This window comes from Aspergillus terreus, genomic scaffold (genome assembly GCF_000149615.1).
Source record: "Aspergillus terreus NIH2624 scaffold_12 genomic scaffold, whole genome shotgun sequence".
Lineage (NCBI taxonomy): Eukaryota > Fungi > Ascomycota > Eurotiomycetes > Eurotiales > Aspergillaceae > Aspergillus > Aspergillus terreus.
In genome coordinates this window covers 129,866-141,682 of record NT_165935.1, presented here as the reverse complement: position 1 = coordinate 141,682, position 11,817 = coordinate 129,866, and the positions used below count along the sequence as shown (strand labels likewise).

Sequence of the window (11,817 nt, the reverse complement as noted above, 5' to 3'; positions counted from 1 at the left end):
AGATATGAAGGGTGGGAGAGAACGGACCAGCAGGTACGACTAGTTCCAGGTTCGGGTGCGGTGGTGTCACCTCGTCGCTAGGGCCGGAAGAGCGGAAGGGCTCTTTCTGCCAGGCGAACCACAGAACAGCTGGGTGCGGTCAGAACAGCGTGAGATCTGTCGGGAAGAGAAGTATTCCCGAACAGATATCAGATTCAGACGTAGAGAGGAATTGAAGGGAGATGGGATGGGAGGGAAGGAGAGCTGGAAGGAAGACACGACAGCCGAGGAGGAACGGAGGACGAAGAGGAAGACGGAGAGAGAAAGAGGAAGAGGGGAAATCACGTTGGTAAAAAGTGATCGGATCAGATTAGATTATCGTGCGCAGGTTTTCTTCCCCCCCGATTTCGGAGTAACCCTGGGTCCGGTGGAGTCCCTCTCGCTCGGCCGTCTCATTCGACGATCCATGGGTTCGCGGGGTTATCAATCAGTATATTTTATTGAGAGGAAGTTACTCTGTACAATTGATGGTCTGGTTCTGAACCATCGGTGTAAGGTATGTATTGATTAGTTGTCTACTACCTAGTACGGCAATCAATTACAGGCGTCACTCTCGATCGTATCAACCCCAACAGACGGCATCATGATGATAGACATCCATAATGACTACAAGACAGCGAGTCAATCCATCCTCCCACCCGTGGAACGAGGCAATTGTGCGAGTGGAAAGGTGGTGGGGAAGAATTTCTCATCCGCGATGGCCGCCACTATTCGTCCAGCTGGTGCTGCTCCGAGAAGAGAGTTAACGAGGATACCCACGGGAGGTAACTGAGAATTGATACTTTCAGAGCTCGGAATTTCTATTAGTGTTCGCATTGACTTCGCTCTCTCAGCCATTATTTTGAGTGGCGTGAGTCATCTCTTGCAGGAGAGGGGGGCAGAAAAGACAGAAACTACCCGGGTCTAGGGTACCCTATACCACATGGGTAATAAGGCTGGGTTCAACGGTGACGATTAGAAATAGGAACTGCCCCAGGACCAATGAGCACAAGCGGCAGTGAAATCTCTGATCTCTCTTGTTCAACCCTGTCCAACACTAACCTCCAAAGGGGAAGCGAAATCCGCGGAGGTTGGATATTCCCAACATCCCGCCATCGTCTGATCTTATCTGATCCCACCTTGCCGTTTTCGGATGTTGGTGTCGTAATGCGTCCTCGCCGATCAAACACCATCACGCACTAAAACCAGTGAAAGTCTCGCTAGATGGAGGTTGTCCCCTTACTGCGCTCTTTTCTGGCCCCGCACCTAACTCTCTTCTCGCTCGGCATACGGGATCCTACCCAGGGCCCTTCCAGCTCGGCGGAGTCTCGGTTGCCGATGAACGGAATCAATAGGGCGAAACCCGGCCCGGAAAATCCCCTGCAGAACTTGACCGACTTTTACCACTCGTCCTAAGGTACATTGACTATTGTTTCACATGCAATGCATTTGCATCATGTAGTCTTGGAGTTGTCCGTCGATTGCTATATTATCGTACCTGGGTGCTAGTGAGGGTAAGTACTGTATACTTGCTCGAACATCGACGAGGACCTCAGGTACAATAGATTCTGTCCCTCGCACCTACGGCAACATTCCGTAATCTTCCATTCATCGCGGCCAATCCCACTGGTCCTCTGTCTTGGCGTCTCCAGCAGCATGTGCTCTTTTCCTCCACCGACGAAGCCGAGTCATCGGCCATTAGCTGCAGTAAACCCGTTGCTATTACCTTCTGCAAATCCGACTCTACCTGCATGTGTCAATCCTTCATGATACCAGTCGGCCATGAAATAGCTCCCATACTATCATCCACGGATGGCTTTCATCTAGGCTGGGAAGCAGAACAGGCAGGCGCTAGGCCCAAAGAGGCAACCTAGAGGCCTAAGGGCCGACAAAAGATTTCTTTGGCTCGTTTGCACCATGATCGTTGTTCAAGAACACCGCTGCCTGCCCGGATACTCAAGTACGCAACTACCTAGATATATGTCGGCAGCATAGCATCAATAGTCCATGCGGAGTGTCGTCAGCATTGCGATCCAACAGCACCCCTTATGACAGATCAGTTATCAAGTCCCAATCTGGGTCAATTCGTGGCAACGCCTCACCGTTTGGCTATTTGAACGGTTATTTATATAGCTGGTAGTCTGTCGTCAACTTCCTTCTCATTATCTTTCTGATACACTGTCGGTACAGCCGGAAGTCATAGGCTGAACGCCAAAATGAGACATCTTGACCGCTTCCTCAACCACATCCATACAAAAGGGAAACATGAACATCCTCAAGAAGAGCAGCAGCAATATCCTCCACCTCCCTTAGCACCACAACCACAGCCACAGTATACCGGTGAGTTATCATTATCCCCATGCTTTGACGTTCCATATGCTTCCCAGCCCCAGTCGGTAGATTGAATAACAATACAGCATGTACAAAGAATTGTTCCACTGACTTGAATAGCTTCCACAGTTGCTCCCCAATCGCAGAACAGCTTCCCTGCGCCCGACCATCTCCATAATGTCTTTGCTCACTTCATTGTAAGTATATCTACCCCGTCACAGAGCGCCTCAGCTGATCATACAGATCGGAAATGCGTACTACATGACCCCAGAACAATGGGAGTACGATATCATCGAAGCGCAAAAAGCCCATATTGACGGCTTTGCATTAAATATCGCGCCCCAAGACCACCACACCGATCGAGCTCTACAAACTGCATTCGACGTCGCCGAAAAGCTCGGAAATTTCTCTTTATTCATCTCCTTCGACTATGGATCCGGAGGACCCTGGCCCGCGGACCGAGTGATCTCGATCATCAACACTTATAAGACCAGAACAGCACAGTTCCACTACAATGGTAAGCCGCTGGTGTCCACCTTCGAGGGGGCCGGCAACGCTGGTGACTGGCCAAATATCAAAAATGCCACCGGATGCATGTTCATCCCCTGTTGGACGAGCATGGGCCCGGAAGGGATCCACAGCGTCATGGATACGATCGACGGCGCATTCAGCTGGGATGCCTGGCCCGTGGGGGCTGAGAACAAATCCACCGCAAGCGATGTCGCCTGGATGGATGCCCTAGCGGGAAAACCATACATGATGCCGGTGGCACCGTGGTTCTACACCAATCTCCCGCAGTGGAACAAGAATTGGCTCTGGCGCGGCGACGACTTGTGGCATTACCGTTGGAAGCAGGTCATTGAGCTGCAGCCGCCGCTGGTCCAGGTATGTATCGTTGTGCCTGCAATCGTTGTTTCGTTAGTCTGACGGCTTTCTAGATTTTGAGCTGGAACGACTATGGCGAGTCGCATTACATCGGGCCCATCTATGGCTCTGGTATGCCTGATGGCGCATCGCGGTATGTCTCCGATCATCCTCACGATGCTTGGCGGGAATTGTTGCCGCACTACATCGATGGGTACCGACAGAATATTGCGAGGGTCCATGGGAACGGGGTCAACGCTGTGTCCATGAACCCGCAGGTGTCTTCTCGCGACAAAATCGTCTACTGGTATCGACTCAACCCCGGGAATTCGGGGAGCTCTGACGGAACCACGGGCAATAACCCGGCCATGGGTCAGAAGCAGATGGATCCGTGTGAGTTATCGCAGGACCGAGTGTTTGTCAGCGTGTTTGTGACTGCGCCTAGCGAGACGCATGTCCAGATCGGAAACAGTCCTCCATCTGTTCTTGATGCTGGAGCCCCGGGCGTCAACCATGGATCTTTCCCGTTCAATGGACAGACTGGGCCCGTGAGGATCTCCATCATGCGCGGTGGATCGGAGGTGGTGTCGACTGTTGGGCCGGCGATCTCTGACCAGTGCGCGGGAGGGATTGTAGACTGGAATGCGTATGTCGGGTCGAGCGATTAAGATGCATGTATCTGTGTAGTTAGTCGTCATAGTCGAAAGTCGGATGGTGGTGGTGTGGAGTGAGGGGATCGGAGTAATCGGGTTGCCTTATCAGGAACGCCTCCGCATTCCCCTTCTCCAACTCTCCCGCCTCTTCCTTTTCCTCCTCCCTTCCATCCATTGTCCTCCCCCTGTCTTCCTGTGTCTCTCCATCTCCCTTCACAACTTCACATCCCTTGTAACTGGACCCGAAATGGCCAAAAAATACGGCATCATGGGGCTCAGCGGCGTCCCCGTGGCTTATCGCCCGGCGGATCAACCACGTCCAGAGTCAACGCCCTCGCTCCCAGCCACCATTGAGTCATCCCCAGCTTCCAGCACCACCGCCTTCGCTCCAGAGGCCTATTCGCAACCGTACTGCGATTTCATGACCGCCAATCCGACGATCTTCCACGCAGTCGATAGCTTTGCGAAGCGACTCGAGAGCAAAGGCTACAAGCGCCTTCCGGAACGCGAGTCCTGGTCATCGAAGCTGCAAAGAGGGGGCAAATACTACTGCACGCGAAATGGCAGCGCAATCATCTCGTTCTCCATTGGAAAGGATTACGAGAGCGGCAATGGCATGGCCATTGTGGCGGGTCACATCGACGCCCTCACCGCAAAGCTGAAACCCGTGTCTAAGGTCCCCACCAAAGCCGGTTTCGCCCAGCTGGGCGTGGCGCCCTATGCAGGTGCGATGAGTCAAACCTGGTGGGATCGCGATCTCTCCATTGGCGGTCGTGTCCTGGTCCGTGACCCGGCGTCGGGCAAGGTCGAGTCCAAGCTGGTCAAGCTGGGCTGGCCCATCGCCCGCATCCCGACCCTGGCGCCCCATTTCGGCGCCCCGTCGCAGGGCCCCTTCAACCAGGAGACGCAGATGGTCCCAATCATCGGCATCGACAACTCAGACCTTTTCCAGCAACAGGGGCTCTCCGCCGCAGCGGATAACGGGATCGAGCCCGGTACGTTTGCGGCGACGCAGCCCGAGAAGCTGGTCAAGGTGATCTCCAAGGAGCTTGGGGTCACGGATTACAGTACTATTCTGAACTGGGAGCTGGAGCTGTATGATAGTCAGCCCGCGCAGCTGGGTGGTCTGGAAAAGGATTTTATCTTTGCCGGCCGCATCGACGATAAGCTGTGCTGCTATGCTGCCCAGGAGGCGCTGCTGGCGTCGCCGGATAGCACCTCCACCAGCTCCATTAAGATGGTGGGTATGTTCGATGACGAGGAGATTGGCAGTCTGCTCCGGCAGGGCGCCCGCTCCAACTTCATGAGCAGCGTGATGGAGCGCATCACGGAGGCATTCGCCTCCAACTACGGTCCCAACATCCTCTCGCAGACGGTCGCTAACAGCTTCTTCGTCTCGTCCGACGTCATTCACGCCGTGAACCCCAACTTCCTGAACGTCTACTTGGAGAACCACGCCCCGCGACTGAACGTCGGCGTGGCGGTGTCGGCCGATTCCAACGGCCACATGACTACCGACAGCGTGAGCTACGGCTTCATCAAGCGCGTTGCGGATCTTTGCGGTGCGACGCTGCAGGTTTTCCAGATCCGTAATGATTCTCGCAGCGGTGGCACCATTGGCCCAATGACGAGCGCCCGCATTGGTATGCGGGCAATTGATGTCGGTATTCCGCAGTTGAGCATGCACAGTATCCGTGCGACGACGGGAAGCCTTGACCCAGGCTTGGGTGTGAAGCTGTTCAAGGGCTTCTTTGACCATTTCGAGGAGGTCGACAAGGAATTCGCCGACTTTTAAGTTTGCACTGTGCGGGTTCTAGGTGGCCTTATATTTACTCTCATTTCACGCGAGCATATTTCACGGAACGATCTGTTCTTCTTGCTTTTTAGTTAATACACTATTCTGGCTATGATTGCATCATTAGAGATCTCGTCGACTCTTGCATGTTGGTATCACTGAACTGCTCGAATATACATATATATAACAAATAAAGATGAAAAGCAACGCAGCACGTCGCAGCATTAAAGAAGGGAATATCAAGACGTGGCTGATAATAAGCCCGACAAGTGTCCAAATGGATCGCGAAGGAGAATCATGACGAAGACGACCCTCCCCTGTTCTCTGACCCCATCGCTGCCTCCTTGCTTTCCGTCACGTGTGCCGTCCTACTCTCCCTCACCATCAGCTTTTCCCTGCCGTTGACGTCCGTCCCCGGGACCAGGGTCAGGACCTTGTCCGCTTCGCCATGGCCATACTCCACGTCATCCATGGCCGTGACGGTCGTCGAGACGGTTCCAGTGCCGTTCCAGTACGTCGGGGCCTGACCACGGGACAAGGGCGCATTTCCATAGGCGGTGCGGCCGCTGGCGCTGAGCGTCGAGAGCAAGTGAGGTATCACGCGGGAAACGAGCGGCCGCAGCGTCGGCAGACAGGCGCAGATGATGCCCGTGTTGCATTCGATGGCGGACCAGGAGGCTGCGTCGACGTTGTCAACTACATATCGTCAGTTATGGTTCTTCGCATTGACTCATGCATGCATGTATGTTTGTGGGGGCGGGGGGACGTACAGGTAGGGTCGGTGGAGTCGGAGATTTTCTTCAGCGCCACTAACCGACAGATGCTCGTGACGCAGACGCTGCATCCAGTCAGAATTCCTGCTCCCTTTCCCAGCAACATGGCTACGGGTCAACTTACAATCCGCCGAGCGCGAATATCGAGATCAGGGCGATCTTCTGCCGCTTGGGCAGCTCGAGGGCGTGCAGGGCCGGGATGGGGATGATCAGAATGGCGAGGTCGGTGAAGATATGCATGGATGCGTTCGAGAACCACAGCCCCTTCTGGTTGATACAGTAGCCCGGGAGCGTGGGGTTCCAGAACTTGGCGACGGGGATGCAGTTGAGAAAGGCGCTCAGGACGGCCCAGGACCCGTAGGTGGCCAGCACGCCGATCAGCACCCAGCACACGACGCGCATACGCTTCGTGGGGAACACGCGGAAGTACTGCATAAGGATGGAGGCCTTTGCGCAGAGCAGGGCCGCGTTGTAGAACGGAATGGTAAGCCAGAATGCCTGCGAGCGGTGGCTGTCAGCAGTGCTTGATGGGGTTGAGGTCTTCGGGTGTGCGGCGCCAACTCACCTTCATCTGCTTCAGCATGACTGGCGGTGGAATGTCGGCGCCGTGCATGCCCATGCCATTCAGGGATTCGACGATGAAGAAGCCCATGAAGACGTACGAGAAGGTCTATAGAGGGTTAGTTATCGGGATGGGGCAGCGTGCGTCCGGCTAAAGACGCTTACCAGGGCAATCAGGATCATCCAGTCATTCGGCTCCATGCGTTTCATCAACCGAGTGCGTGTGTAGATGCGGGCAGTAACAAAGATCGTTGCCAGGCTGGTGAAGACAACGCTGATGGACAGACCCCGTTTACCTCCGTGGGAGAAGTATGACTGTCCTGTCTCCTCCCGTGGGAGGAGAATGTGGAGCACGTCAGCCATTGTTCAATTCCGTCTTTGTCTGATTGTCTGATGAAAGACGCTGTCCTAGGGATCTCCTAGGGTCTTTGGACTTTATGTGGGAGATATCAGAACAACGTGATCATGTCTGGGAGGCCGTCACTGGTAGTTCAAATGACAGCAATAGTAGGACAGGAGCCAAGAGAACCTGTGGATCGAGGAGCCACTAGATTATAAACCTTTTCTCTCCTCGAGCCCCAGAAACGGTCAGTCCGGCGGAAGGATGAGAATAGAGCATCAGGATCTGCGACGATGTCTCATTGCTTCTCCGGGAATTGCGGGCCGATAATAAGACAGGCACTAATGTAGGTTAATGGAGCGTCAAGGAGAGAAAAGTACGAAGAAAAGCAAGCAAGGGAGATGCCACTGGCACAATATCAGGATCACTGGATGCAACCCTGGATCTCGTTGGGGAATTTCGCAAAGCAAAATAATAGTAATAAAACAAAGCACTGCAATCTTATTTTCTACCCCGGCTGTCTACCAGCCCGGCTGAACAGAGTTCGTGTTGATGGCGAGGTCCAGGCGTGATCGACATCCATGTAGACCGGAGAGAGCCGTCCGATCGATCCACCGAGCAGATGAGAGTGGAGGAAGCAACGGATCGGAGACATATCCAAAAGTCCAGTCCTTTGGTCCATGCAGACGTGCATGGTTGGCTATGTGCATACGGATTGTACATCGCAAGCATGGGCAGCCATGTAGGCCTTTTGACAAATGCCGTTGCGACCCGGACGTAGATGCACCCCTCCTCGCCTGGGTGGTCAAGGCGGACCGTCATCGTACAGGTAGATCGTGGCGACCAAGGAAAGTTTTTTTTCCCCTTATGCTCCTTGCCCTTGAGCTGCGTGACTCCCTGCAGCTAGGGGCATGCGGTCAGGGCGTTCCCGAGCTACAGACAGACCGAGCTGATAGAACCGCCAAGATTCCTATTCTCCTGTTTGACGTGATTCCCTGCGGCCCTAGAAAGGGATTTCGTGGTTCCACGACATGGGTATCATAGAAGCTTCACGATCAAGGTTTCAGGGAGGTGTAAGAGCAAGGGATGTCGGAACAGGACCCAAGGTGTATCCTTTGTTTCCCCTTCTCGCGGAAGGGCGGCCTACCCTTTGGTTTCATTCTCCCTTTACCGAGGGAGATGACCAGCCTTGACCTGGAATCCTGGCTGGATGAGTCGGGACGATGGGATATGTCAAGTTTCGCAGGTTCTTACAGGGATCTGGCGTGTGACGATTGCCGTCGGGACTCGCTTGATCTGAGCCACATTGAATAACGGACATGCAGGGGGGGCCGTGATGAAAATTCAGAAGTACTATACAGACGGGATGTCAGTTCCAACTCTAATGCAGCCAGTCGCGCGACTATGGCGCTGCGCTGTGCGAATCTCTCTGCCGCCGAAACGCCCCCGGTACGGGAAACTCGATGCATCACATTTGCCGTTCTCGCCGCGACACTCGGTGACGTTGCCGGAGATATGTTCTGGAATAAGCAATAATTGTCTCTATAATGAGTTTATCTGCTCAATTATCGACCGCTAGGCTCTGAGGTTCTTGATCGAGGTGAAACGCTGTGATATAATGCTATGTGCTCCTTTCTTTGTCGCAGCGATACTTGGGCACACTTGCTGATTTTGGTCAGTTGGTCTTTGGGGACGCCACAAGGGTCATAGTGCAAATTCGGTGGAATCGCGTAGTATATTTTATTGGCGAGAGTGCGCCAATGTTGGTGCTGATGCAGGTTTGACAGACCGTTCGACCCCGATCGACCCCAGAATCACGCTCAGTGCCCAACCGGAGATAGGCGGTGTCACGCCTAGATTAATTGGGGCGTTATTGCTGATCATTGGTTTGATGACTCTTGTTCACATGTTCGTTAGCTGGCTGGTGCGATCGTTCATTCTTTATCTACGGAGTAGATCCGAATGGGCGGGCTTCCCCTGGAATTGAGTCCGTGGTGTCATACATGGGATTGTCTGTCTTGTGTGTCTGTCTGGCCAAAATGGTCTCCTGGGTTTGTCATCCTCTCGATAGATCGAGGTCTGCTTGTCTTGATGGTATGATTTGGACAAGGGTACTAAGTACCTCTTCAGACCATCCAGGAACAAACAAATAAAGTGGTCTGATAGGACAGCCTGGCTCACTTATTACTGGCTGATATATGCAGTCATCATATAATCATCGGGTCGTCCGTTCAGGTGGTCAAGATTATAATCGCCAGGGATCCATCTAGGTCTCGGCCATCGTGTCCCTGATGTATGCGTTCACAGCCTCCGTACAAGGCAACGAGATGGGAAGCCTAGCAACTATACCACGGCGAGACACCACCTGATCGCCGATCCATGGTCTTGTCCGTCGTTTGCTTCTCCGGTGTCATAAAGACGGGTATCAATCTGCCATTCGTTGTAGTTGAAGAATCAATGATATAGTTGCTAGGTGATTGATCGATCACGAGGTCCTTGTTCATTGTGGCTAATTTGTCATTGCGTGGTGGACTCGTCAATATATATGGTGTCCGACTCCTGGACACTCAGATAGAGGGGCTGTCTCGGAATGATCTGTAGAGTATTTTTGGCGTCCACCTGCATACCAGGTGCATCCTTGTCTCCAGACAAGGATCGCATAGCGAGACACGGACAACACTGTCGATATGACTGCGCAACTGGCGTTGAGGAGGAAGTGATGTATCGTGGAGGATGTTGTGCTGCGATAACCCGACGACGCTAAGATAAGACCCGCACGGACCAACAAAAAATCCAAAGGAATTTCCGTGCCGCACGAGCACACCCTCGTTTTCATCCCCCACCACAACGCCCTTGGAAAGCCCTTACGGTTCTCGGAGTCCAACCGTCTCTTTCCAGAAGGACCTATAAATAACTATCGACTATGGCGGAGTCGACGACCCGGCCCAAGCCGGTTCATACCATCGTGCTGGATGCCGGTCCCATCCTGAAGAATACCCCGCCATTGTCCACCCTGCTCGCACAATGCGAAGAACTCCTCATCACCCCTTCCGTCGTCCGGGAAATCCGCGATCCCGATGCGCGTGCTCGTGTCGAAACGATGTATCTGCCCTTCCTCAAGCAGCGGACTCCGTCGCCCAAGAGCGTCGCTATCCTGAGCGAGTTCGCGCGCAAGACCGGTGATCGCGCCGTACTGAGTTACACTGATCTGGAGGTGCTGGCACTTGCCTATGAGGTTGAGTGCGAGCGCAACGGTGGCGACTGGCGTCTGCGAAGTGTGCCGGGTCAGAAACAGGTGAATGGCAAGCCACCGGCGAAGACGGAGGAACCCAAGGCGGAGGAATCGAAACCGGAGACCACCACCGAGGTCAAGGACGAAGAGAAGTCTAGCAATGCGGATGTGGACATCGTTGCAGAAGACCTGAAGAACGCAACCCTGGAGACGGAAACCAAGGAAGAACCGCAGGAGTCTCAGGAATCGCAGGAGGCCTCTGCCCCCGCTGAAGCGGAGCCCGAAACCAACGATGAGGACAAGGAAGAGGACGGTGCTGCGTCTGACTCCGATGGAGAGTGGATCACACCTTCCAATCTGAAGAAGCGGCAGGTCCGCGATGATAATATTTCGGCGGATGCATCCCCGGAGCCCAAGGTCATGCAAGTTGCCACGATGACTACGGATTTTGCGGTAGGTTTTTTTTCTTTTGCGTGTGTGTAGGATTGATGGACCTGGGGCTGATGGCTCATTGAACAGTGTCAAAATGTCCTCCTGCAGATGAACCTGAATCTGCTTTCGACGTCTACTCTCCAAAGAATCCGCCACCTCAAATCCTTCATCAAGCGTTGCCATGCCTGTTTCTTCACCACCAAGGACATGACCAAGCAGTTCTGCCCGCGTTGCGGAAAAGACACCCTTACCCGTGTCTCCTGCACGACCACCGCCAACGGTCAGTTTACGATGCACCTGAAGAAAAACATGCAATGGAACAACCGCGGCAACCGGTTTAGTGTCCCCAAGCCGGTCCACGGCAGCGCGAACGGAAAGTGGAAAGGCGGCGGTGGCCAGAAGGGCTGGGGTACGGAGCTCATCTTCGCCGAAGATCAGAAGGAGTACACTCGAGCTGTCACTGAGGAGAACCGGAGACAGCGCAAGGAGCGTGATCTCATGGATGAAGATTACCTGCCGAGTATTTTGACTGGCGAAAGAAACCGGAACGGTGGGCGCATCAAAGTCGGCGCTGGCAGGAACGTGAACTCGAGAAAGCGGTAGATATCTTTTACCTTATTTCGTTTTGCTGCTTGCATTAGATCCCGGGTCGGAGTTCGGTAAAAGTTTTACGATTCTGTTTGTTATGCCATTGATGGATTTATGACGATAGTTTTTTGTGATGGGCCAGAGTGGACAAAGGCTTTGACAAGGACATATATAGATGAATGTGATCTTGCATTTGGACTTTAACCAGTCATTGTTCGTGAGCAATACTT

General features: G+C 53.6%; 3 protein-coding genes across 3 annotated transcripts; 2 read left to right on the top strand and 1 right to left on the bottom strand.

Annotated features, from left to right (window-relative positions):
• Positions 1-2,234: 2,234 nt before the first annotated feature.
• Positions 2,235-5,661, top strand: ATEG_08013 (uncharacterized protein; the record flags this gene model as incomplete). Its single annotated transcript, XM_001216634.1, has 6 exons — positions 2,235-2,358; positions 2,470-2,546; positions 2,593-3,234; positions 3,288-3,640; positions 3,841-3,859; positions 3,901-5,661. 6 exons carry the CDS (start codon positions 2,235-2,237, stop codon positions 5,659-5,661), a joined length of 2,976 nt encoding a protein of 991 aa, XP_001216634.1.
• Positions 5,662-6,353: 692 nt separating this feature from the next.
• On the bottom strand, positions 6,354-7,358 carry ATEG_08012 (uncharacterized protein; the record flags this gene model as incomplete). Its single annotated transcript, XM_001216633.1, has 4 exons — positions 6,354-6,357; positions 6,559-6,932; positions 7,000-7,104; positions 7,161-7,358. The coding sequence occupies 4 exons, from the start codon at positions 7,356-7,358 to the stop codon at positions 6,354-6,356; spliced, it is 681 nt and encodes a 226-aa protein (XP_001216633.1).
• A 2,900-nt stretch (positions 7,359-10,258) lies between these two features.
• Positions 10,259-11,602, top strand: ATEG_08011 (rRNA-binding endoribonuclease; the record flags this gene model as incomplete). Its single annotated transcript, XM_001216632.1, has 2 exons — positions 10,259-11,020; positions 11,087-11,602. The coding sequence occupies 2 exons, from the start codon at positions 10,259-10,261 to the stop codon at positions 11,600-11,602; spliced, it is 1,278 nt and encodes a 425-aa protein (XP_001216632.1).
• Between the last annotated feature and the right edge of the window lie 215 nt (positions 11,603-11,817).